Raw genomic sequence first — 25,579 nt, 5'->3', positions numbered from 1 at the left:
ATGCAGTGATTTACAGTTGAATGCAGGTTCAAATGCAGTTGGTTGAATTACAGGTAAATCAATAGTTCAAATTTACTTTTCACTTACTTTATAGATTACTATGTACGTTACTTTTTAAGATTACTTTCGATAATCAGTGTGATATGCCTAGATCTCAGACTGCGACATCTTCTGGACAAAAGGTAAGTAATTCCCTTTCAGTACATTTGCAGTTTTTCAATGTTCCATACAAACCAACTCCACACTTCGAACAATTTTCAAGAAAAGCAGTCAATGCAATCCTATGGGAGGAAATGGAGTTAATCGGTTTACAGGTAAGCAGTTACTTGTGGGAGTTGGTATTCTGGGGTTAGACCCAGGGTTCACCCAGGGTCAAGGATGCACTCTTGAAACACCCTCAGCTGCATCAGGGCAATGGGGAATAGGGGGCCTCGGTTGGTAGCTGCTCACGAGCAGCCCACAAGGTTGTAGGAGCAAAGTTCCTGGTGTTAGGCTCTGGACAAAGGGGGATCCGAGTGAGTGCCCAAAGTAAATCTGAAGACGGCTGAAATGCCAGAAACCGGTCCTTGGTAGCTTGTTTCCGGTCCAGGGAAGGCATGGCTTGGCAGTTCGGGCTGGACTGTTCCCATGAGGCACAGGGTCAGACTGATTTGCATATGGCCATGTCTGAACTGGGGTGGCAGAGTGGGCTAAAGAACGGAGATGGATTAAACCCAGATCAGTTGACTGGGGGTGAGTGCTTGGATTGTCAACGCTCCGTCCATCATTTCCTTTGGTTTTTCTTTGTTCGCCATAAGTTGGCAGGGTATGCTCAGACGTGAGTCCCTTGCTCACTTTGCCACTGGATTCAAGCAAGCCGGGCTGAAGACGGCTGAAATGCCAGAAACCGGTCCTTGGTAGCTTGTTTCCGGTCTAGGGAAGGCATGGCTTGGCAGTTCGGGCTGGACTGTTCCCATGAGGCACAGTGTCAGACTGATTTGCATATGGCCATGTCTGAACTGGGGTGGCACAGTGGGCTAAAGAACGGTGATGGATTAAACCCAGATCAGTTGACTGGGGGTGAGTGCTTGTATTGTCAACGCTCCGTCCATCATTTCCTTTGGTTTTTCAAAGTAAATCTACAGCGGCGCAGGAGCAGCTGGGTGCAGGGCGCCGTGTTGATGCTGGGTGCCCTGTTGTTTTCAATGGGGATTCTCCGGTTGCAACAAAGACTGCAGGCTCGGGGACGAAGATATTGTGGGGGTGACCATCGGTTGGCGAGGTAAGTTGGGATGCTGGGACACAGTCGGTTGAGCCAGCCAAGGCTGTGGGACTTAGCAGGGACGTCAGGTGCAGGGGTGTCTTTAGGCGTCGGGTTTTCTTACCAGCTCCGGTCGCGGGGATACTCCAGAAAGGAGCTGCAGGCTTTGCTTGGAGATTTGAAGCAGGTTAGAGATCACCAGATCTCTGGTCAGGATCGCCGGGGAGACATCCTCATGGTGTTAGACCACTCGAACTCGGGTCAAGGCCATCGGGTGCAGACTTGTGGTTTTGGTCCGGGCCAGAGTCTGTTAGTGAGCAAATCCAGTGCTTACGGGAGACAAAGTCTTGTGTTTGGAAGGCAGAGCAGGTCCTTCAGGTTCTTGAGGCTGCTGGCTGCAGGACAAACCGGGATTTCGCTGAAGCACGGTTCGAGGTGGGGACAGGCTAGTAGAGCTGGGGCAAAGTCAGTGGGCATCCTTCTCTTAGTTTCAGCACGGCTTCTTCGTCCTTCTCTTCGGTTTTTGTCCGAGGAAGCAAGGTTCAGGGTTGACCCTAAATACTAGATTTAGGGACATTACAGGCAAGTAAAGGTTGGGACCAATGGGTCCCTTCCTTGGGGTGGGTACACCCCCTATTATGCTCCCTCCAGTGGGAGGGGGGCATATGCCTCTCTAGTTGGTTGGGTCCCCCCCATCTGCAAGATGATGGGGACTGAGAGGTATGCTTCACCTCGTCTCCTCCACCTGTGGGGTGGGCACACCTCCCTTCCTCACTTGGTTTTCCCCGCCGACTCTCCCGCCCAAAGTGGGGGTCAGAACCTGTTGCTGGAAGCAGCAAATGGCTGGGGTAGCTCACAAAGCAGGAAGCGTTTGAAGCTTCCCCTTCGTGGACCCTGCCCATCCTGGGGGAGGCGGCATGTCACCTTGCACCAGGTTGTGCATTGTTTCAGACCCCGAGAGCAGCAGGCTCTAGACCAAGGGGTCCAGACCATGTCCAATGGTGGCAGCTGGCGAGCAGCCACTCGGCCAGGACACTAGTGTTGGGTCATTTTTCAGGGGGCATCTCTAAGATGCCCTCTCAGTGCATTTTTCATGTAATCCCACACCAGCATCAGTGTGGGTTTAATGTGCTGAGAAGTTTGATACAAAACTTCCAAGTCTTCAGTAAAGCCATTATAGAGCTGTGGAGTTCATAATGACAAGCTCCCAGCACCATTAACTCTTAATGGCATTACTGCACTTAAAATATCTAAGAATTGGCTTAGAAACTGTAGGGGTACAGGGCTCATGCACCTGTACCCTCACCACTGGTATAGTGCACCCAGCTAGAGGGGTAGCTGACCTATGCCAGGGCAGTGAAGGGTGGCACAACAAGTGCTGCAGCCCTTCCCTTGCCACAGTGCCCTTGGTACCATTTACAAGGGACTGGCCTGCGGCCAAAGAGTGCCAATTGGGTTTTGTTTTCAATGCTGTTTGGCAGGAACCCAGGGCACACTCCATCAGCAGTTCGGAAAACAGAGGGGGCAACCATGCAAAAAGAGGGCACTTTCTTACAATAGTGCATTGCTGCTGGACCATGATGTGGGATCCTGAAGGCGAAGTTTGAGCATTTGGCCTTTTTTTTGCTGCTGGGACCAGGTCTGTCTGCGGGAAGCCCCTCTGTGATAGTATCGGAGAAGGACTTTCAGGTGGAGTTCCCACTCGTAGACTTGCAGCCGAATCCTGCTGAGGTGGTCGGCAAAATCATTGTCCATTCCTGGAAGGGACTCTGGCACTCCGCCGCAAAATCCATTTGTTGGTAAACACTAGATGCTCTTCACACCTATCGCAGCTGTCACAGAGCGTGTCCCTCCGGTTTCTGGAGGTAGTAAATGACTGTCATATTGTCCATTCGGAAAACAACAACCTTTCTGGTGAGGCAGGAAGGCCTTCGGTGAGAATTACATGGCTAGAAGTTTCAGGTGTTTGATGTGGAGGCCCACTGACCCTGAACAGGGACATCTTGTATGTGCACACACCCCCAATCAGGAAGGCATCCGCTGCAACCATCCTCTGCAGAACCGAGTCAAGAAAAGCCTGCCCATACAACAGGTAGTTCCACCACTGCAGAGGGCAAAAGGTGATCGTCCCAAAGACCCTCCACTTGAGACCACTGCTGTGCTAGGCATTCTTGCATCAGGTGCATATGTAGCTTGGTATGAAGAGCTATGGTAATGCAGGAGGCCACCATGCATAGGAGGCACATGACTGTTCTGACCTTTAGTTGTCAATTTGGTTGGAACAGAGGGTGCTTTGCCTGAAAAGACTGAACCCTGGGTTTGGATAGACTACACCTACCTCATAGTTGAGAATAGCCCCTAGGTAGGGTTGGATTCGGAGAGGTTGAAGAAGGGATTTTGTGGCATTGATGGTGAACCCTGAACAATGATGGTCTATTGTGACCTGTGTATGTTTGCAGCACTGCTGGCGTATGGCACTTTGATCAGCTTGCTGGAGAAGCAGGACATCCAGAAGGGTAACCATATGAAAATGTTCCGACAGTATGTATTCATTCAGGGGCGTGAGGTGCATACGGACCAGTCTTTCTTGGGTATCAGAAAGTACAGTGCATACCCTCCCGTGCCTGCTGATGGCGGAGGGGTGGGGGGCGGGTTCTATAGCCCTTTGAAGAGAGCCTTGTCCTCTGCATTTGGTGTACTGGTGAGTGTGTGAGGTGGAAAGCTGGGAGGCATGGGAGTGAGCGCCAAATCCTAGCCATGTTAGATATTATCCAACACCCACTGGTCTGGTGTGATGGTTTGCCATGTGGGGAATAAGGCATGTAGTCACCCCCAACCAGTGTTGTGTGGTCAGTTAAAAGACTGAGCAAGTAAGTGTTTGGTGGAGGTTGTAGCTCCTTTTGAGGAGCTATCCTTGCCTCTAGAATTGACCCTTTAAATAGCCCTGGGGGAGGATTGCTCACCCTGAGTACACTGATAAGATGTGGAGGCCTCAGATGGTCTTTGAGCCTCTACATAATGGGTGGAGTGAAAGGAGCCACAGGGAGCATCTTATCTAATGTTTGGCCCACTTGTGAAACAGAGATGCTCACCATCAAAGGGCATCTTCAATCTTGCCAAGTGCGGCTACTAACCCGTAAGCGGCTTAAGTCTCGGAAGGAGGGAGGGGTTGGAGGTCAGGCTGGGCGCTGAGGTTCATTCAAAGAGCCAGGTCAGGAATTGTGTAAGATGGGGATAGCCTGAGGCGGAGAGGCATGGCATTCCAGGTTTTGTTGTTGAGGTAGGTTCTTTCTCCAGTCCTTGTCTTGCGGATCAGAGGGATGGTGGACAGGGCCAGTTGGAGGGGGCGGAGGAGTCTGGAGGGTGGGTGGAAGGAGAGGCGGTGTTTCAGGTACGCTGGTCCGGCATCATTGAGGGCTTTGTAGGCATGTGTGAGGATCTTGAAGGAGACTCTTGTTGAATGGGAGCCAGTGGAATTCTCGTAGGTGTTTGTGGCTGCAGTGGGGGGGGGGGATGTTGAGGACCAATCTGGCTTCAGCGTTCTGAAGCTTCGGTGGTGCCTGCTGAGTAGAGTGTGCTGCCGTAGTCAAGTCTGCTGCTGACGAGTGCTTGGGTGACTGTTTTCCTGTGCTCAGTGGGTATCCATCTGAAGCAGGCAGAGTGTGGAAGCATGACGAGGTGATGGCATTGACCTGGTGGTTCATGGTGAGAGAAGAGTCCAGTATGATGCAGAGGTTTCGTGCAAGGTCAGTCGGTGTGGGCCACCAGGAGTCTGCCCAAGCAGAGGTGTTAGGCCGCAGGACATCGAAATAGTGAGCAAGTTGAATTGAGAGCAGGGTAGAGGCCAAGGAAAGTATAAGATTGAAATAAATCAGCCACAGGGGGCATATAAGTGAAGCACGGAGTGCTAAAGCTGTATCCAATTCGAGTCGTTCGCTTACAAGGAGACCGTATGAAAGGGCTGAGTGAATCAATTATGGAGAGCCATGCGACTGGGGGTCACTCTGCCTTTGCGCGATCTGCACAGTGCAACGAGTTGCATCCGGTCAGGGATCAGACTACGCAGCCGTTGTTTGCTCAAAGGGGACTTAATTAATATGCCTCAAATCAAAGGTCCACTTGTCCTATTATTAGAAGGGAAGAGTTGGGCCGGTTATTGGTTAGTAAAGGCTACATGAATGAGCCTGAATTGGGAGAATGGAGCTGCGTGTCCTGCTGCTTCCGAAATCCTCCCACAGACAGGAGTCCGTCAGGTCATGGAGAGGGAGGAGGGCAGTATGAGGCCGAGGTTTCAGGCATGGTCCGAGGGGATGGGGGAGGGCTGATGAGGGAGGATGGCCACCTGGTGTTCCATGCGGAGGGGGAGGGTCAGAGTTGAGCTTCAGGCAGCTGCTGTTCATCCAGGATGCGAAGTCCTTCATTCCTTCCTGGAAGTGGAGTCTGGTGGTGATCAGGTCATTGGTGATGGAGAGAACGAGCTGGGTGTCGTTGGCGTATGATACTATGCTGAGTCCATGCTGTCTGACGATGGTGGCGAGAGGGGCCATGTAGATGTTGAAAAGCGTGGTGCTGAGCAACGATCCTTGGGGTACTCTGCAGTGGATTTCCCTGGGTTCTGAATGGAAGGGTGGCAGTCTGATTCTTTGGGTTCTGCCGGTGAGAAATGAGCGGATCCAGTTGAGGGCTGTACCTTGTATGCCGGCGCGTGGAGTCTGGCTGCAAGTGTGCTGTGGGAGACTGTGTTGAACGTTGCCGAGAGGTCGCGTAGGATGAGGCTGCAGTGTGACCTTGGTCGAGGAGGGTGCATATGTCATCTGTGGCAGCGAGTAGACCGGCGGCGTGTAGAGCAGTCTCGGTGCAGTGGAATCTGGATTGGGTGGAGGATGGAGTTTTCGTCGATGATTTTGGTTATTTGTATATTGACGATCTTCTCTGTGTATTTGGCTGCGAAGGGAAAGAGGGAGATGGGTCAGTAGTTTTTTAGGTCTGTGGGATCTGCTGAGAGCTTCTTGAGCAGTGGTTTGACTTCTGCGCGTTTCTAGTCTTCAGGAAAGATACCAATCTTGAAGGTGGCGTTGCAGTTTGGGACAATGGCGGCATGGGTCCATGGGGGCTCCTGAGTGGATGCCTTTCATGGTCGACAAGGTGTCTTCAGTGGTGACTGGGGTCCAGGATGAGAAGGTGGGTTGGCTGGCGTTGCTGGAGGGGGAGAAGGTTTCGGAGTCTGGTTTCCAGTCCGTTTGTTGAAATGATCGTAGAGGCCCTTGATTTTCAGATGGAAGAAGGATCCGAGCTTGTTGTAGAGGTCCTGGGAAGGGGTGATGTCTGGTCTCGCTGGGGGGCTTGGTGAATTCTTGGATGACGCTGAAAAGTTGTTTGGAGTTGCTGAGGATCTTGTTCTGGATAACGGTCCTTTTAGTGGATCTGATGCATTGGTGGTATTCAGTCATGGCGTTCTTGTAGGTGGTGCGGTCTTCTAATGTTTTGTTGTTTCTCCAGTTCTTCGAGACGTCTGTAGGTGCCTGGATTCCTGGAGGTCAGCGGTGAACCAAGTGGCTTCCTGGTGCGCTGTCTCTCAGGGATACATAGGGGTGCGAGCTCGTCTGCGCAGTTGGATGGTCATCTGTGGATTTCTTTGGCTGCGTGCGAGGTTGGCATCTGACGGTGTGGACGTCGCGGTTGAGGGTGGTGTCGAGCTGCCCCTGTGACTTTGCTCCAGTTCCTTCGTGGAGGGTGCGGTGCCGGTTTGGACAGCGTGGGTTTGTCCATGTTGAAATGTATGCAGTGGTGATCCGTCCAAGGGGGTTGTGTGGTGTGGAAATGTGGATGTTGTTCCCTCCTGCGAAGATGGGGTCGAGGGTGTGAAAGTCTATGGGATTGGTGTCGATCTCTACTGGTTAGACGATGTAGACCATCATTTTGGTCTAGTCATCAATATTGCGGTTGACTGCTGTAGTTTCGAAGATTTCTCATGTTTAATTATAGGTTGACCCTCATATGCACTATATTTTGCATAGATTACAATCCCTCAGATGAATGTTTTCATTGTCCATGTTTAATAACAGAAGAGGTGGCTACAAGCACTTATCAAAGTTTTATAAAGCGCTCGCACACCCAAGGGTTTCATGGCGCTAACCTACAGGACACTAACTCTACTAAGGAGCCCATCATTCCTTAGGCCGTAGCCTGGGTGAACAGCCATGTCTTTAAAAGCTTCCTAAATGAGAGGAGAGCGGTGCAGGAACGAATTTCAAAGGGAAGAGAGTTCCACAACTTGGGAGCAAGGGAAGCGAACCTGCGGCCTCCCTTGCGTGAAAGCTTATAACGAGGAACTATCAAGAGAATTTGGGAAGTAGACCGAAGGCTGCGAGAGGGGGTGTATCTGAGCAGAAGTTTCTGAATGAATTTAGGACTGCGAGCGTGTAGGGATTTAAAAATTATACAGGCCAATTTGAATGTAACCCGGTGTTGAATCGGGAGCCAATGGAGTTGCCTCAAGAGAGGCCTAGCTGACTGCCAACGCTGGAGCACTGTACCAAACAAATCAATTTCAGGAAACTGCATAGACTCCTTTTCTGTGCTGCAGTCATAGAAGTGCTAGGCGGAGCACTTTTCACAGAATCTTGCCAAGAGGGGGTAACTCCTTTAGGAGGAGGAAAATTCTCCATCGCCATCATATACAATGCCAACCTCCTTTCTCGGTCCTTAATGGTCCTAATTATGAAAGTTTTACATTTATCACATTTAGCTGCCTTATGATTTGGATAAAGGCAATAGATACACTGAAAAAGAGGATCATTAAATGTAAATCCACTTGAACAAGGTTTGAAAAGGGATTTCTTCTCTGTAGGCCATGGTGACAGTTAGGTTTTGGGTACAAAGATCTCCCTGGTACAGCATTTGATCAAGAGCTCTGCCAGGTGATTCCCTCGCATAAGACATGTGGTACAAATCGGAGCTATGGCAGCCTCTAGAGCAAGTAGGAGAGCTCAAGCTTCCATTCCATTGGCGTACACTTGGGTTCGTTCAAATGAGGTGGCTGTGCTACTGAACAGATGAGCTGGCTGGGAGCACAGCCGCTCACACTCAGAAGTGGAGAAGTGTGGCTCAGGGGTTAGAGGCAGCAGACCCGGAAGCTGAGATCGGTCCTGGACCAGGGTTCAATTCCCGCCTCGGCGGGTCTTGGGCTAAAAATTCCACAGACTCGATAATTCTCGCCCCGGTGCCTCCTCGACTCACGGGTTCACACTCTGCGACTCTGGGCAATAGCTTGCTTAATCTCCACAACGGCCCCTCGCGGCGGGATGCCTGACTTTCACCTTGTGGATACCCTGCTATCTCACAGGGGAATACCAGGAAGGGTTCCCTAAGCAAGCGCCGGGAAACCCACTGCGGGTAGCTGTGCGCTATATAAGCTCAACTACATTTACATTTACATTTACAAGATCAATCCTAAACTGTCAAGTCTTCTGGCACCCGGCTGTTTTCACCCCTAAAACAATAAATTAAACAGAATGAAGGCATTGCTAGCTGAAGATAACCACATAATAAATTCCATTAAAAACAAAAACTCAAAGCTAAAGTAATTGTAAAGTCCATTTATTTTCAGTTGCAAGCGCCTCACCCATGCCCCTTTCCAAACAAAAGAAGCCAGTCTCACATTCTGCAAATATAAGGGGATGAAAAATAAGACAACTGTATGTTTGACATTTGTTTTTTGCAGCTTTTTTCTTTTGTTATAAAACAATCATTTACAAATTGTATGAAAGTTAAACACTTAATAATCATCTTAAATATCTGAATTTTCGATTGACAATTGCTGTCCACTGAAACGTGGATGCTCTTTTTTTTTAAAGCAATAATAAAAATAAAAAACTGAAAAGAGGCCATTTGGAAGCTGCAGTGAAGCACCTGTCAAAGATACAACTGGATCTGTAACAAGCGCAGACCAACCAGAAGTATACAAAATAAGCAGGATCTATTATTACAGCAGGAAACATTTTGTTATGCCTTATGCTTCCTAAGAGAAACAGTAATAGGTATCCTTTACTGCCCTATGTTGAAGATGAACTGAAACCACCTGACTCCAGCTACAACACATTTTGTGGAATTTTCGGCTGCGATTTCCACGAGAATGTTGCTCCTACCCAGACTGGTTTCCAAAAGGAGAACAGCAACAAAAACAAAAAAAAAAATGTTTAAGCACAAACTTAATATAAATGGAATTTATTACAACTCCCCTGTAGTTTTTGAATAGATCTTCAAGTCCTCTCTTTGGGATGGATATGGACACTCTACAGACAAATCAGACTGTGGTAAATGAACAGGTTCGGCCCAGCTCAAGATTCAAGAGGGATTCTAGTGGAAGGACAAACTGACTCCGCAGCACTAGAAATGTGGCAGTTTACCTTTCCATCAGTGTAAAGCCACAAATTATATGTATATAAAAAATAAAAAAAATATTCTGGTTACCTAACTGCACCAAACCATACTAGAGCCCTTGGGTGCAGAAGGTGAAAAATCTAAATGGTTACCAAGACAATATTTAGTTCTGGAATTTTTTGTCCATTCGGATGTGATTTGTAGTGAAAGGACATCCCGACAACTAGGGTGCAATCCACCCCTTCAATTTCCCTTCTGGCTTTTACACTAGGCAACCCTTAGTATAAATTTCAGGCGCATCTATGATGGAACCTAATTACTAACGGACCACAAAATGCTGTTTGGAGTACATAAATACTGAAAAATTAAATCATTTCTGGATGTTTATGAGGAAACAAAAAGTAATTTATCATTCTGTCCTAGTTTAATATGAAGGAAATTGCTAGCATCTTTTTTACGTGTTTAGCACCAATAGAATGTCAAGACTAAATAATAGTAAGCCTATATTGAACAGCAACTAGATGGATCACCTTGGGTCCTTGTTTAATACATTAACCTTCAACAGACTGTAGATATAAGCACCTCTAGTGTATACTGGTCTGCTTTCTTTGACCCACTGGTGCAGGAAGCAGTGCTGGGCTTTCTTTTTGACATTCCAGTCCTTGGCGCTGCTAAACAAATGTAATATATTAAAAAATAAATAAAGGTGGCTGCAACATGGGTTTTGACTGAAATGCCCTTGAGAGGTCTGAAAACTGCTCCATGTCCTACTCCTGCTACCACTATCCTAAGAAAAGGAAAACCGGCACTAAGGATGTAGGTCAGAAGATGACGGACCAACCGAGCATTATGCAATTCCTATTTAGCAATCAATGCAGTTCCTGGAAATCTCCATTGTGATAACAGCACCAAAAAGGAGGACTGTGGACCGAGTCCATCCAGAGGAAGAAGTAGGGCAGTACGAGAAGGAAAAGGGGATTAGTTTATCAGTTACATTCTGAACAATGAACAGGCAGACACCAAGATCAGACCACAGGGGCCAAGATCAGACCACAGGGGCCAAGATCAGACCACAGGGGCCAAGATCAGACCACAGGGGGCCAAGATCAGACCACAGGGGGCCAAGATCAGACCACAGGGGGCCAAGATCAGACCACAGGGGGCCAAGATCAGACCACAGGGGGCCAAGATCAGACCACAGGGGGCCAAGATCAGACCACAGGGGGCCAAGATCAGACCACAGGGGCCAAGATCAGACCACAGGGGCCAAGATCAGACCACAGGGGGCCAAGATCAGACCACAGGGGCCAAGATCAGACCACAGGGGCCAAGATCAGACCACAGGGGCCAAGATCAGACCACAGGGGGCCAAGATCAGACCACAGGGGGCCAAGATCAGACCACAGGGGGCCAAGATCAGACCACAGGGGCCAAGACCAGACCACAGGGGCCAAGATCAGACCACAGGGGGCCAAGATCAGACCACAGGGGGCCAAGATCAGACCACAGGGGGCCAAGATCAGACCACAGGGGCCAAGATCAGACCACAGGGGCCAAGATCAGACCACAGGGGCCAAGATCAGACCACAGGGGCCAAGATCAGACCACAAGTTAGGATCAGCTGCCCATGTCCTATGGCACAAAAAGATTCCACAACGTATTGGGATGCCACTTTTCTGTAAACCTGGCAGTTGGGTAATCATGGATTTCAGAAAATGCATAATGTTAAGGGACATGTAGAGCTTTTACCAGACAAGGGCACTGTCTATTTAGAGGGCAAATGCAAAACTACTAGAAGAATGTGACGCTCATTACACAGGTGTTACCAAATTGAACAAACAGAAAATTAAGGTATATGGTGATTGAACTGAAAAGGACTCAAAATTAAGGTGAAACCAAATTAAAACAAAAAACTAAGGCAAATTCATCTACTTATTTGCACCATGAATTTGTGCATAATTATGTAAATAGCAAAGCCTTTTAGGCTAGAAAAATTCAATGAGCAGTTTCAGGCCCCAAAATTCCCTGCGATGGTGTTGAGAAGTGTTGGGGCTAGCTGCGTTTCCTAAAAATCCTGACAAACTGATTTAGAAGCAAATATGACATCTTAAACATCTGCCATTCCCAAACAGCTGGCTCCAATAGAAAGAGGGTTTGAATACCAGCTTCAATCGGTCTCCCTAAAGTACAAGATTTAGGATAAAGTAGAGTTGTACAACGGCTTCAACCGCTGTAATTCGCAGATTACGTGGCATCACTTAAGGCCTGCTTCACTTCTGAAAAGTCACCTAGGCGGGTTTTATGATAAAACATATTTGGTGCACCTGTTCCCCCTAATAATTTGAAGACAGCTGGATCCACGGGTAAATAACAATGCTCAGGGTGTCGTGCAAAACTAGGGTTAGCAAAGAACGTAGAATGATTGCGTCAGTTACCAGATATACATTTTAGTCAATTAACAGTAGATGCCAAAAAAGGAACATGGAATTACAGATTTTAGCCACAACATAAATACATTGGGAAGGGTGTATGTAGGAAGAAGAATGTGGTTATTGGAAAATAATATGGGGAAAAATACTGAAACTAATTTGCCAACAAGGATGCCCATATGCCATTTAGTTCTTGCTCTCAAGCTGTGGAAGCAGCCCACACATTTCCATTCTGGGTTCTCAAACATGAATAGTCAGAGGGAATTGGAAGCTTTTAGTGCCAGCACCAGTCATGAATTTAACATCCGTGAGTGGGGAGGGGCGAGGCCTGGAGGGGAGAATATGCTCTGCCCCTTTCATGTTTTCACACAGCAGGGGTTCAAAAGTCCACGCGACAGGATTCCAGCCTGGGAAGGTAAGTGGCAGTTTGCAGATGACAGCAAGCAGTAGTTTCCTTTAACAGCCTTGAATGACAAGCATTTCAAATTTCTGTATAAAATAAGTTTTATAGGTCAATTTACAGTCAAGAAAAACTGCAGCTCCACACCCCTTCCATCAAAGTTTAATAACAGTAGATGATGACGTATGTGACAGTTGATGGGGAGTCGAATGGCCATTGTAAACAGACTGCCCAGAGTCCGATCGGATGCCCTTGCCGAGCATATACCAGTCAAGGGGGATGCAAATATCTGGTCCACCCGGAGTGAAGAGCTCTTGGAAACACATTCCCACGGCAAGACATCCGGGTATCCATGTGCACAGAACCCTGCATTCCAGCAGCTGAACCGACTGGACTGCAGCTGAAACGCCATTTTCTTTGCATCCGGTCTCCAGCGGGTTACTTGAAGGAAGAATGGCTCTTGTGGAAGAGATAGATTGGACGTTGAAATCCTGTAAGGACAAGAAACACCAAATCAGAAAGTTTTCAAAAATTGGGTCAATGCAATTAAGATCCCCTGTGATCCACTGAGAATAAGGAGGGATGTGTACTAGCACAGGCAAGGGTGAGTGATCCACCCTGGTTTTCAGAAGCATAAGGCTCCCTCCAGACCAGGAGCAGGGGTGGCCACAGCCCAAGAAAGGATCACCTTACTAATACCGACAATACAAGCCCTCCCTCAACCCTGTCCGCGGAGCCTCCGAACCAGTACATCAGCAAGCAGAGGTACTCCCCTCCCCTACGCCCAAGCCTGCTGACAGCCAATAAATCAACAAGTGCAGCTACTTTCTGGTTCCCCAGCAGCCCGCTGTGAAACTATCCATCAACAAGCAAAGGTTTCAGTGCTTAAGGAAAAGTTTCTTACCTGCAATCTTACTTCTCTTTACGGGGGGGATGTTCAAAGCCATAACCACTGAACTCCGAGCACTTTGCTAAATGTGTATATGTGCGCAACTTCTTCTTGTAGACCATTCATATATTTCAACAAAAAAATTTACTTTGCAGCCCATCTGAAAAAAATCTCCAATTATATTAAGACGGTCACTAATTCAAAAGAGGTTAGAACTAACATTCTACAAACCTTTTTAAAGGTTGTAGGATGGAGACCTGCATGGTTAAACCACGTGAGCCTCTACAACGCAGCCTGAACCCCGAATGAGACTTAACCACACATTCAATTACCTCGCATTTGTCATAAAGGCACGTTTGGTAAGGGAATGTACGTTGTTAAATTCGCCACTACCCAAACCCTTCTGCCAAGCCGGTAGGTGATTTAAGAAACTCCACTCGCCCATTCTTAGAGCCACAAGGCAGGTTTTAATCAGGCTGGATAGGTGCAGGTTATATATAGTACTGTTGCTTTGTTCAAAGAGTACGAGCTCATCACTGACAACGCATGGGCGCGTCTGCAGAGCTGCCTTATCTTCTAATGTAGACATATGTTTGGCCGTGGAGAATGTCACTTCAATACTTGCTGGGAAAGGCGTTTACGCTGCGGTAAGTGAAGTCCCTCTGCACCGTTGTCTAGGTTGCATCAGTTTGGTCCAAATTATAGCACGCATGGATTTGGAGGGCGCCCATTTGAGCCGGAAGCAGAAGTTAAGAAAACGGCAGAGACTGGCCCAGCGCTGCTTTGTGATGTTGTATTCTAATCTCACTTGGGCAGGAGATGCACTTTTTGGAAGGCGCAGGGTGGTTTTATAGATTCTTGTGAACAGTTTGTCCACATACCCAACTTCCTTTCTTAGGTTAGGATAGGGCATATTTTTTTTACTTTATTGCCTTGAGAAGCAGAGGGCTACATCGAAGACTGAAGTTTGATATCAAACTTCTCAGCACATTAAACCCACACTGATTCCAGTGTGGGATTTAATGTAAAATGCACTACAGAGGGCATCTTAGAGATGCTCCCTGAAACCTAACCTACTATCCACGTCTTGTCTGAGAAGCTGCCTAGGCTGCCACACAGCAGACATGTTGCTGGACTCCTGGGTGTAGAGCCCCCGCTTTCCTGGGCCTGCAACATTGCACACCCTGGGCGAGGTGCTAGGTCTCCTCCCCCAGGATGGGCAGGGGGAAGCTTGAAGGCAACTGGCCCCCACGGGTTCGGACCCCCACTCAGCCGGGAAGACTGGTGGGAAACCCTGCGTGAGGAAAGGGGGTGTGCCAGCCTGTGCCAACTCCATCCCTCAGGTGGGAGAGGTGAAGCACAACTTAAGGCTCCGGCCATCTTGAGGATGGGGAGCCATGCCCAATCAGAGATAGGCTCCTGCCCCCCTCCCACAGGAGAGGAGCAGGATAGGGGGTGTACTCACCCCATGACAGGGACCAATAGGTCCTTGCCCTTCCACTACCTGTAATGCCCCTAAATTTAGTATTTAGGGGCACCCTGAACCTTCCTTCCTCAGATCCCGATTGCGACACAAGAAAGACCAAGAAGAAGACTACTTGTTGTGCAGCTACTAACAAGAGGACGACACCAACTGACTTGGTCCCATCCCTACAGGCCTGTTGATCCTTGAAACTGCTCCTGCTAAATCCCGGCGTCTCCTGCGGACAGCAACCTCGAGAACCCCGGAGGACCTGCCTGCCTTGACTCTCTTAGAGAAAGGGACTCCCATGAACAGTGGTTCTGCTCAAACAGTAATACCCCTGGTGCCAGCCAGGAACCTTGAATCCAGCACACTCTGCACCCGCTGAGCCCGGCCTGTGCCTGTGCCTGAGTGAACAAAGACCCCGAGGACATCCCCCCTGGCGATTCTGACCTGGAATCCAGTGCCAAAGGACCCTCCTGGACAACCCCGACGACGCCTGCAGCCTCAGAACAAGGGACCCATCCAACTGCAACCAGCAGACAGTAAGATTTCCAGACGTCAAGACACTCCTGCACCCGGCGCCCTCCGGCCCCCTGTGCCCAACTCCGGGGTGCCTACCTATCCTACAAGATCCCAACTTACCCCTCAAAGTGTTGGTTGCTGCTGAAGATCCTCCGTCCCCATGCCTGCAGCCTTTGTCCACTTTCCAAGATCTCCATTGAATAAAATTGAGCGCTCAACGGCTCAAAAGCCCCCTTCACCCAGCCGCCCGAGTGCCCTGGAAGTGCAACCTTTGTCCTAATCTACTTCCCCATTTACCATGAGCAAGTGACCAGGAGCCCAGCTCCCACAGCCGAGTGGCCTGCTTATCAGTAGCCACCAACCGAAGGCCCCCTGCCTCTCATTGGATAACATTGGGCCTAACTACCTCTGCACCCGGCTACCCCAGTGCCGCTGAGGGTGTGCCAACTGTACCTACCTGACCCTGGGAGACCCCCGAGGCTATGCCCAGAACCTTAACTCTGCCAGTCGAGTACTTACCGAAAAGCTGATAATTCACTTTCCTTCAATAGGAGAACATTGACTGGTTTCACTTGAAAATTCATTCAAGTGTGGAGTTCTGGAACTTTCAAATATTCATCTAAAATCAGCCGAACAACGAATTCCGATTTACTCCACTGTTATCAGGAGAGAACCCGGTGCTGCATCTTTTAGCCCAGCACTGACACTGAAAAGTAATTTTAACCGTACTTACCAGTAACTTGAATTTCCTTCCATAGGAATCCATTGTCTGGTTTTCATCAGAAAAGTTTGTGTCGATTTTCAGAAACTACAATTATTCCTTATTCCTGTTGGACTTAAACGCATTCTTTCAACTGTTTACAGGAGATGCACCAGTGCTGGATCCAGGATCCAACACGGAGTTAGAAAAGGTAATCAGGACACTACTTACCTGCTAAGCGAATTTCCTCCCATAGGATAACATTGGTGATTCTATGTGAAAAAGTTTGCCAACTTTCAAAATTCAATAATATTCCTTAAAAATCACCACTGTAACAAAAACGCTTTTACTTAACTGTTTACAGGACATGTCCCAGGACTGAATCTAGGAACCAGTCCGGAGGTTAGAAAAGTAACCTACAAAGTAACTAATTGCATTTAAATAGAAATTCCCATTGAGCTCAATGTTGCATTGTGTTTGAAATTGTGTTGCCTATTGCAACAAACTGTAACTATTGTAAAAGTCTATTGCCTATTTGAAAAGTATTGAAGTAAAGTAACTCATTCTGAGAAAGTATATTTTAATACCTGGTTGGTTCTAAAATAAAAACAACTTTTGATACAAAACAATTGGACTAGAGTTCAGTTATTGAGTGTGTACAACAAATGCTTTACACTGTCCTCTGATACTGCCTTACTGCTCGACCAAGCTACAACTTTAGAGAGTGCGGTTATATCCAACTTTAGCCTCAGCCAAACCTCTGGGGACTGTGGACTCTGTGCACATTGTACCTTACTTTGGCCCAGTACATACAGAGCCACTTCCTTACAACAGCACAACAACATTGAGAAGAAATCGACACAATACTCAAGAAATCTGTCACCAATTTATAAAAATAGACTATCCTTATAAGGATTTAGACACCAGAACAACCAGCATTTGGAATGCAATAGGTCTCGCATTTATGCAAGTTTGAGCTATTGACATTGTAAATGACAATGCCTTTTAGTTTTGTTTTTGTTTTTAAAACATAAATAAAAGACACTATTATTTACAATGACTATAGCTTAAACTAGCCTAAATGCAAGACCTATTGAATTGCAAATGCTTGTTTTGCTAGGCACAGATTAAGTGATTTGGCTAGAATCGCAGGATGATGAGCGTCGCTGCCGAGACTCGAATCGGGTTACCAGCTTTGAGGTCGACCACCCTAGCCGTATGGCTACATCCTCTCCCCCTAGAAAATCGAAAAGTCTGCATCTTAAGCCTGCTTTGCTTGCTGTACAGAACCAGTTTGACAGTGGTTTACCAATGGCCACAATAATTTATGTGTATGAAAATCAGGACTGGAGGGTGGCACCGTGCCATGGGGCTTGAGTCCTCATGAACCCCCAGCAGGACCCCCCAGAGGCGGGAGGGGGCTCGTGATAGGAACCGCTGGGGGGAGGTCGAAGGGGAGGGGTCGGAGGAGGGAGTGTGCCCTGGAGGGGGGTTGCCCTGGCTGTTAACAGATGAAGGTGGCCTTTAGAGTCCGGACAGGCGTCCCCTCCATTCTATCAGAGCTCATCAGTGATGATGATCCCCTCTGGACGAGTTTAGACCTCAGCAGAGGGGGGGGTCTCAGAGTCAGTCTTCGCGCTCACCACGAACACCCATGTTTTCTAATGGGATTGGAGTTAAACGTTTCTTCCCTCACTCTTCTTGTCGTTGTTTGCTGCATGCAGGTTTGTTCTGCAAGCTTGACAAATTTTACATCATTTAAACTGATTTTACTTTTTCATTCAGTTTTTACGTGTAAATGCGTGCTGCTGTTTTGGTTGCTTGCCACTTCACTCACTAAAAGATCAAAGAAAAGATAAACCTGCAGAAAAGATAAACGTGTGCAAGAAAACAAAGTAACGCACTATGTTTACAAAAAAAACCAGCTGTACACACTTTAGAAGAAAGTCTTTAGAAGCAGGCGCGTGTCTTCACAAGCGCGTCCACAGACCCTGATCGGCTCGTGCCCCGGTCTGTACCGCATGAGAGGAAACACAATCACAATAAGTCTCGCTGGCGACAGCGCGAACAGGCGAGACCTAAAAAAGAGCCACCAGAGGGGGTTCCAGAGATCTAGATTTTACAAGAAATAATAAATCAAATCAACATCACTCACAGCAAACAGGCCGTGGCAAAGTCGGCGAAGTAGACACAGAAATATTTTCAAGGAAAATGTAGGTATATGTCAATGTGGTCAATTACAGGTACTTCGGGTGACAGATTCCGGCAAGGAGCTAGTCAGGGGGCCCAGCTCGATCCTCAAGAACAGTTACCTTCACAGAAGAAACAGTCCTTCAGTTCCAGGCACTTATCCACATTGCAGTGGACTCCTATGGAGTGGCCCCAATACAAGAAATGAAGGATGCTGAAGATGCTCTAAGGATGCAACAGCAGTCCCTCTCTTAGCTAGTGGCCAGGTGCAGTGTTAGTCGATGCAGCCTCTCTTTGCTGGCAACTCGGTGCAGCAGGGCAGTCCTTACAAGTCAGTTGAGATCTGACGTCTGGGTGCCAGGGATTCCCTCTTTATGCTTGCAACGGGCCCTCAAGGCAGAATGTACTTAGTAGCCAAAGGGCTACCAGGTTCCCTCCCACCTGGTGACCACTTCCTGTGGAGTGTGGCATCTGACTATCCCAGGATGCACCATTCTGCCTACTTCTAGAATGGAGAGCCTCCTCTCTAGATGTTCAGACCTCCCTATCCCCTCCCTGGGGTGTGAATACCTCAGGGCTACCCTCCCCATGGGAAACCGTTTTGGCAACTGGTTTCCCCTCTCTGCCTCCCATGCCAGCCCGTCTAACTCAACAATGGGGTAGCACCCCCCCCTGGTGTTACATACCTGACCTTCAAAGGTGGCTTCACATTTGAAGACTGCCTTTTGGGACCAACACCCAAGTGGCTTCCTGCACTCAGTCAATGTTCTCCTTCCTGCGAATCACTCGCACATCTCTTCAGGAGGGATAAGATCTGTCTGGTGGAGCAGGCTCTATGTGTGCCCAGGAAGGTATGTACAGGAGTTTTAAAGGCAACCAAGTATTTTAAGCTGGATAAGATCAAAAGACCCGCGAAGGAGACATTCTGCCAAAAGAGAAGAACCGGAACTCTGAAGAAACGAGACCCTGAACGTGATGTCTATGAGACACGAAATTTAAGACAATCACAGAAGTCAGTACAATCGAAGAACCGAAATACTACGCTTCAATACACGACGTAAGCCACATATAGCACTCCATGCCATACACAATTATACCCCCGTCCTGATGAAGACCTTTGAAAGAATAATTCCTTCTGGTCCCACATACTGAAGGTCAAAACTACTTGGCCCCCACACGAGAGGTTCAGAGCAACCGATAGAACTCTATTTGCACCAAATCAGGCTTACTTGAGCAGAATGTTTTGAAGCTCTTGCTTAGTGTTGGTTAAATAACTCTGACCCCTCTAGGACCTCTTGATTTTGAGTATATTGAGGACAAAAAACAAATATAGTCACACTATTGCATGTAAAGAAGTAGGACTGCTTCAAGTTCCAAAGCACATTTCTTTGATTGTTACTTTTTTGTCACTAATCTTATACATGTATGTTTTGTAAAAAGTATTTATGTCACTTGTTCTTATTAGTTGTGCCAAGAGTTGCTACTGTACAAGAAACTCAGAGGAGTATGTCTTAATGTATAATGTGGTAGTAACTTCTTCCTTGATAAGGTTTAAAGTATGAAAACATAAATAAATAACCCAGGGTCAATTAAGACGACCACTGAGGCACAAAAATATCTGCATTGATTGGGTCAGAGGCATTTTTTCTTTTGCAGCTCTATCTAAAGCTGCACACTGCAACAAGTTACATACATTTTGACTTGAGATACAAGTTGATACAAGTCGGGCTTAATGTAATGAATTATTGGATACCCTTGAGTGCACCCTTTGGTTGCACCATTCAGGAGTTAGCACAACTGAGGGTCAGCACTTAACCCTGTACTCGCCAATTGGGTGACCAGGTTTTTCCATAGTACAATCTGTAGTTCTGCGTGTTAGTGTCTCCTAAGAAGATATCGTTAGACTGCGAGTTAGAGTTGGTGGTAATGATTTCTATTAGCTGGTCTATGAATTTGGTCTTTGTACCTGGGGGTGGTAGAGTGCATGGAGTTTACAGTTTTCGTTATCAGCTGATTTAAGGGACCTGCCCATTTATTCACAAGACTCTAATGGGTCAGCATGAATTTTTGTGATGGAGATGTATGATCTGTGAATACAAGCGATATCTCCACCCCGACCTTCCTTTCTGTCCTGTCTCATAATCTGGTAGTTTGGTGGGACTAACAGGTCTAAACATGGCGAGGACGAGTCCGATAGCCATGTTTCAGTTAAGATGGTAACTTCTACTTCATGCCTTAGAATGATGTCGGCTATGTCAGCCGCGTGTTTATTTGCTGAGCGACAGTTAAGTAGCATACACCGCATGTGTTCCTGATCATTGATCCTAGCCGAGACCGACTCTTCAGGCATTAAGGGCCCATTTTTAAGGTTGTTGGCATTAAGTCCTCTTACTTTGGACTGAGAGGTTCTGTCCCCATTCGTTGTGATTGTTTTGATTGTTTGGATGTGATTTTCTCCTGTCTTATGAGCAGTAGGAGTAGGTTCATATGACGATAGACTGGATAAAAGTTCACTATTTGTCAGATAGTGGAGTTGAGAACGTGGACGGTAAATTCTGTTTGATACTGCCATGGGGGTGGACCTGTGCTTAACTTGTGTTAACCAGAAGGACCTCAATTTTGGCAAGCCATTTTTCTGATAGGCACAGCAGGTTTTTCATATCTTTAATAGCGGATAGCATAGCTTTGTAAGTCTTACAAGTTTACGAGCTGAAATTGATAAAATCCCCATTTGTGTGTTGGGGGTCTGGTTTTCCCCGCGTCCGATCTGTGAGGTATACTAGTAGGTTGTTGTGTGGGTGCTCCTATCGGATGGCAAGTTTTGATTATCTCTGCAGTATCTGTATGTGTATTTTTAAGCCTGGAACCGGATCCGCCACTCCCTGTGATGTCACTCTGAGTGTCCCTTCCTCTATCATGATCTACTAGCGACCTATCCACCCGTCTGACTGTTCCCATTTGAGGGTCAATATCAGGGTTAGGATGAGAGCAAGACAAGGGGAGAGTCGGAGGGTGAAGAGACTATTGAACATTTTGTGTTGTTGACTCTACCTTTAGCCTTGCTAGCTTCTTGATACGATTGTTGGGGCTCCTCGTTAGGTGACGTGTCTTTTAATGCTAAGGTAGTAACAGACTGTTGAGGTTCCAAAGTCTTGGTGGATACAATTTCGCTATCACTTGAGAAATTGACTTCCTGGGGTGATATTTGGGGCTCTACCCTAGGGTTTATGTTAGCTAGTTTTCCTTCGCTATTAATTGCACTACTCTGCGAATTAATGGTTACCTGGTATAAAGGTTGAGGTTCTTCATTAGTGTTAGAGCGACCAGACGAAATAACTTGACTAGACTGTTGTAAAACACTTTCCCTGCCTATTTCCACCATAGGGAGGGACCATAGCTTGAGGGTTCGTATGTGGATTATGTCTTCTAGAGGTGGAACTGCTGATGGCCTGATTTTTTAATATTGAGAAGAATTCCTCGCCATCATTCCCAAGAACTCCCTCCGCCTCACTACCTCCAGTGAAACCTTCCCCTCCGCCGAACTAACACCAGCACTACCAGATCCAGACCAGCGACAACTCCACACTCTGCGGCACCCGTTCCTACAGGACCCCCCCCCCCCCCCCGGCCCCCTTTGCTGCAACCATCACCGACCTCATCGCTCCCCATGCCATCGACTAGATGAACTACATACTAATCGGGGACCTGAACTTCCACCTCGACAACCCTAGCGACCCCAACTCCCCCACCCTCTGTGACAACCTCGCCAACATCGGACTCAAACAACTCGTTACCACAACGACCCACTTGAGTCCCGGGCCCTGCCGGGTCGGAATCATCACCGGCGGAGCGACTTCCCAAGAGACAATTTGTTCCATCGTAGCCCTGAGGAGTCGCGGGAATACAATCCCACTTGCAACGAAACACGTGTTGGCTTGTTTGCTTACAAGAACATTAAACACTGAATTACTCACGTGCCACTTGAAGAATTGTTTTGTTTATCCTCAGGCTTTGTTGTTCTTTGTAAATGTATATGTGTCTACATTTGACACACTGTTATATGCAAGTGTTGTGTGCAAGGGCATCCTGTGGCGATCAATGCGGAACCGACTAGGTTCATCGAAAACTACACCATACTCAACCAGTCTCAATCCGGATTCCGAAGCAACCACAGCACAGAGACCGACCTACTCGCTGCCCCAGACATCCGCATCCTCCTCAACCAAGGCCACACTGCAGCCTTCATCCTACTCGACCTATCAGCAGCATTCAACACCGTATCCCATCGCTCACTCGTGGCCAGACTACACAACACCGCCATACAAAGACCCGCCCTTGACTGGATCCGATCATTCCTCACGGGCAGAATCCAAAGGATCAGACTGCTGCCCTTCCTCTCAGACCCCCCGGAAATCACCTGCCTGGTTCCACAGGGGTCATCACTCAGCCCGACCCTCTTCAATGTCTACATGGCCCCCCTCACCGCCATTGTCCGACAACACGGACTCAGCATTGTATCTTGCGCCAACGACACCCAGCTCATCCTCTCCCTCACCCAGGACCCCACCACCGCCAGACTCAACTTCCAGAAAAGAATGCAGGACGTCACGGCCTGGATGACCAACAGCTGCCTAAAGCTCAACTCTGAGAAAATAGAAGGCCTTGTCCTCGGAACCCCCCCTTCAGCACGTGACGACACCTGGTGGTCCACCACCCTCGGCAGCCCACTGACCCCCACGGACCACGCCAGAAACCTTGGTATCTTACTCGACTCATCCCTCTCCATAAAACCGACAGATCAACGCCGTAGCCTCCAGTTGCTTCAACACCCTCCGCAAGACATTGAAATAGCAGTAATCTCCCAAAGCGGTGGCTAACCAGTGGGCGTTGCAGTTCTTTAAAAAGTGTTTACAGCACTGCTTGGCCTTCATTGGTTTGTTGACGTGCTAACACATCCACACCGTAATGTTTTGTAAAGCAGCAACATGGTCCACACCACACACTTACCAATGTCTGCTATAGGGATGTTACCTAAAAAGGCTGCAGATTCTCCTATTTTACAAGTGGAATGTGCTCTAGGAGGTATAGACAAAGTTTGTTTAGCATTATTGTGGCAGGTTTGAATGCATTTAACAATCCATTTTGCAATACAAGATTTAGAAATGGGATTGCCTTTGTGAGGTACAGTGGTTATGCGAAAATATTTTGTTCTTTCAATGTAATGCAAAAGAACTCTTCTGACATCAAGAATATGAAGAGCTTGTTCAGCTATCGAATCAGGTTGAGGAAAGAACACTGGCAACTCAACAAATTGGCTGATATGGAAGCAGAAACTTCTTTGGGAAGGAGCTTTGGGTTGGTGCGAAGAACTACTCTGTCTATGAAGTTCAAGGAAGAATTATTCTAAGATTAAAGCTTGTAGCTCACCAAATCTTCTAATGAAGTGATTGCAATGAGGAAGGCGACTTTCCATTAAAGAAATTTTAGCGGACAGTTGTGCAATGGCTCAAAAAGTGGACCCATCTAAGCACAATGTTCAGATTCCAAACTGGTGCTGGAGGTACCCTGGGTGGTATTATTCTCTTAAGGCCCTCCATAAACGCTTCAATTACTGGAACCTTGAAAAGAGATAGATGTTGTTTGTTTTACAAATATGTAGCTATTGCTGCAAGATGCAAACAAACGGAAGCGTAGGCTAAACCAGCACGCTATAAACACAGAAGATAAAATGATATTTTGAGTAGATGCATTTAGAGGACCAATATTGTTATTATTACAATACATACATAGTTTCCATTTAGCTGCATAGCATGCTCTGGTAGTAGGCTTTCTTGCTTCTTTAAGAATGGTCATGCATTCAGGTGACAAGTTAAGATATCCAAACGATGACTTCAGGGGCCAAATCGCTAGATTGAGCTCCTTGGGATTTGGATGTCTGACTTCTCCATGGTTCTTCTGCGTGAGAAGACTGGAACGGAGAGGCCGCATTCGATGGGGAACTACTGACAGTTCTAAAAGTGTCGTGAACCATGGTTGACGAGCCCAAGTGGGAGCCACTAGAATAAATGTGAGGATGTTTGCCTGAGCTTCCGAACCAGAACTAGGAGAGGGAGAAGTGGAAAAGCGTAGGCAAATATCACTGACCAATTCATCCATTGGGCACTGCCTTTGGATAGAGGGTATGGGAAACTGAAGGTGAAGTTTGGGCATTTTGAGTTGTCCACTGTGGCAAACAGATCTATTTGTGGGAATCCCCATTGTTTAAAGTATGGAAGGAGAACTTGGGGATAAAGTTCCCACTCGTATATTTGTTGCTGCATCCTGCTGAGGAGGTCGGCAATTTGATTGTCCACTCCTGGGAGGTGCTCGGCCAGAAGATGGAACTTTGTGAATAATTGCCCAAAGCCAAATGGTCCGAGAGAGGTGCGACAGTTGCAGAGAATGTGTCTCTTCCATCCACCCCCTTTCTTCCAGTTTTTGTATTTAGTACATTGCGGTCATGTTGGCGCGGACTAGGACAACTTGCTCTATGAGGCGAGACTGAAAAGCTTTCAGTGCTAGATACACAACTAGACGCTCTAGATAACTGATGCGCAGAGCTTTGTACTTGTCCCATATACCTTGAATTGCCCAGTTGTGAAGATGGGCACCCCAACCTGCAAGGGATGCGTCTGCTGTTAGCACGATTTGTGGAACAGGTTTGATGAAAGGCCGCCCTTTTGATAAGTTTGATGTGATCCACTACTGCAGAGAGAGCAATGGGTAGCGTGGCTGTCTACCAACACTAGATCTGTTCATTGAACCAGAGACTGATTCCACGGACGTGTTGAGCACTCCTGTAGAGGATGTATATGCAATCTTGCGTGAGGCACTATCGTAATGCAGGATATCATCCCTAGCAGTTGCATGAACGTTTTGTCTTCTAAGTATTGATTGGTCGGAAACTATAGTAACAGAGTTTGACTATTTCAAATTCTGGCTGCATTGGGAGAGGCTAGAGCTGTGCAAGAGTTTAGAGTCGCTCCAGATAAGACTGCATTTGTGACGGCTGATGAGTCTTCCGAGCATGGACTGTGAAACCCAATTGGTAGAGTAGGTCTAATGTTGTCTGAGTGTGGTGTAGACACTTTTGGTGTGTGAGTCGTCCAGATATAGGAAGACATGAATTTGTTGTCTTCTGAGATGTGCCGCCACTATCGCTAGACATTTTGTGAACACTCTGGAGCAGTGGTTACTCCGAATGGGAGAACCTTGATTTGATAGTGGTTTACGGTAATCACAAATCTGAGGTATTTCCGATGAGCTGCGTGAACCGGAATATGAAAGTATGTGTCTTAAGTCTAGTGTGGACATAAAATCTCC

General features: G+C 47.4%; 1 protein-coding gene across 1 annotated transcript in view; it reads right to left on the bottom strand.

Annotated features, from left to right (window-relative positions):
• Positions 1-8,823: 8,823 nt before the first annotated feature.
• MEPCE (methylphosphate capping enzyme) overlaps positions 8,824-25,579 on the bottom strand; it is a 55,539-nt gene continuing 38,783 nt past the window's right edge. Inside the window, exon 4 of the mRNA XM_078670303.1 lies at positions 8,824-12,942. Within this exon, the coding sequence (XP_078526429.1) occupies positions 12,890-12,942 (53 nt within the window). The 3' untranslated portion in view covers positions 8,824-12,889. The remainder of the gene's footprint in view (positions 12,943-25,579) is intronic.

Source organism: Lissotriton helveticus, chromosome 12 (assembly GCF_964261635.1).
Source record: "Lissotriton helveticus chromosome 12, aLisHel1.1, whole genome shotgun sequence".
Lineage (NCBI taxonomy): Eukaryota > Metazoa > Chordata > Amphibia > Caudata > Salamandridae > Lissotriton > Lissotriton helveticus.
This window is presented reverse-complemented; position numbering and strand designations above follow the sequence as displayed.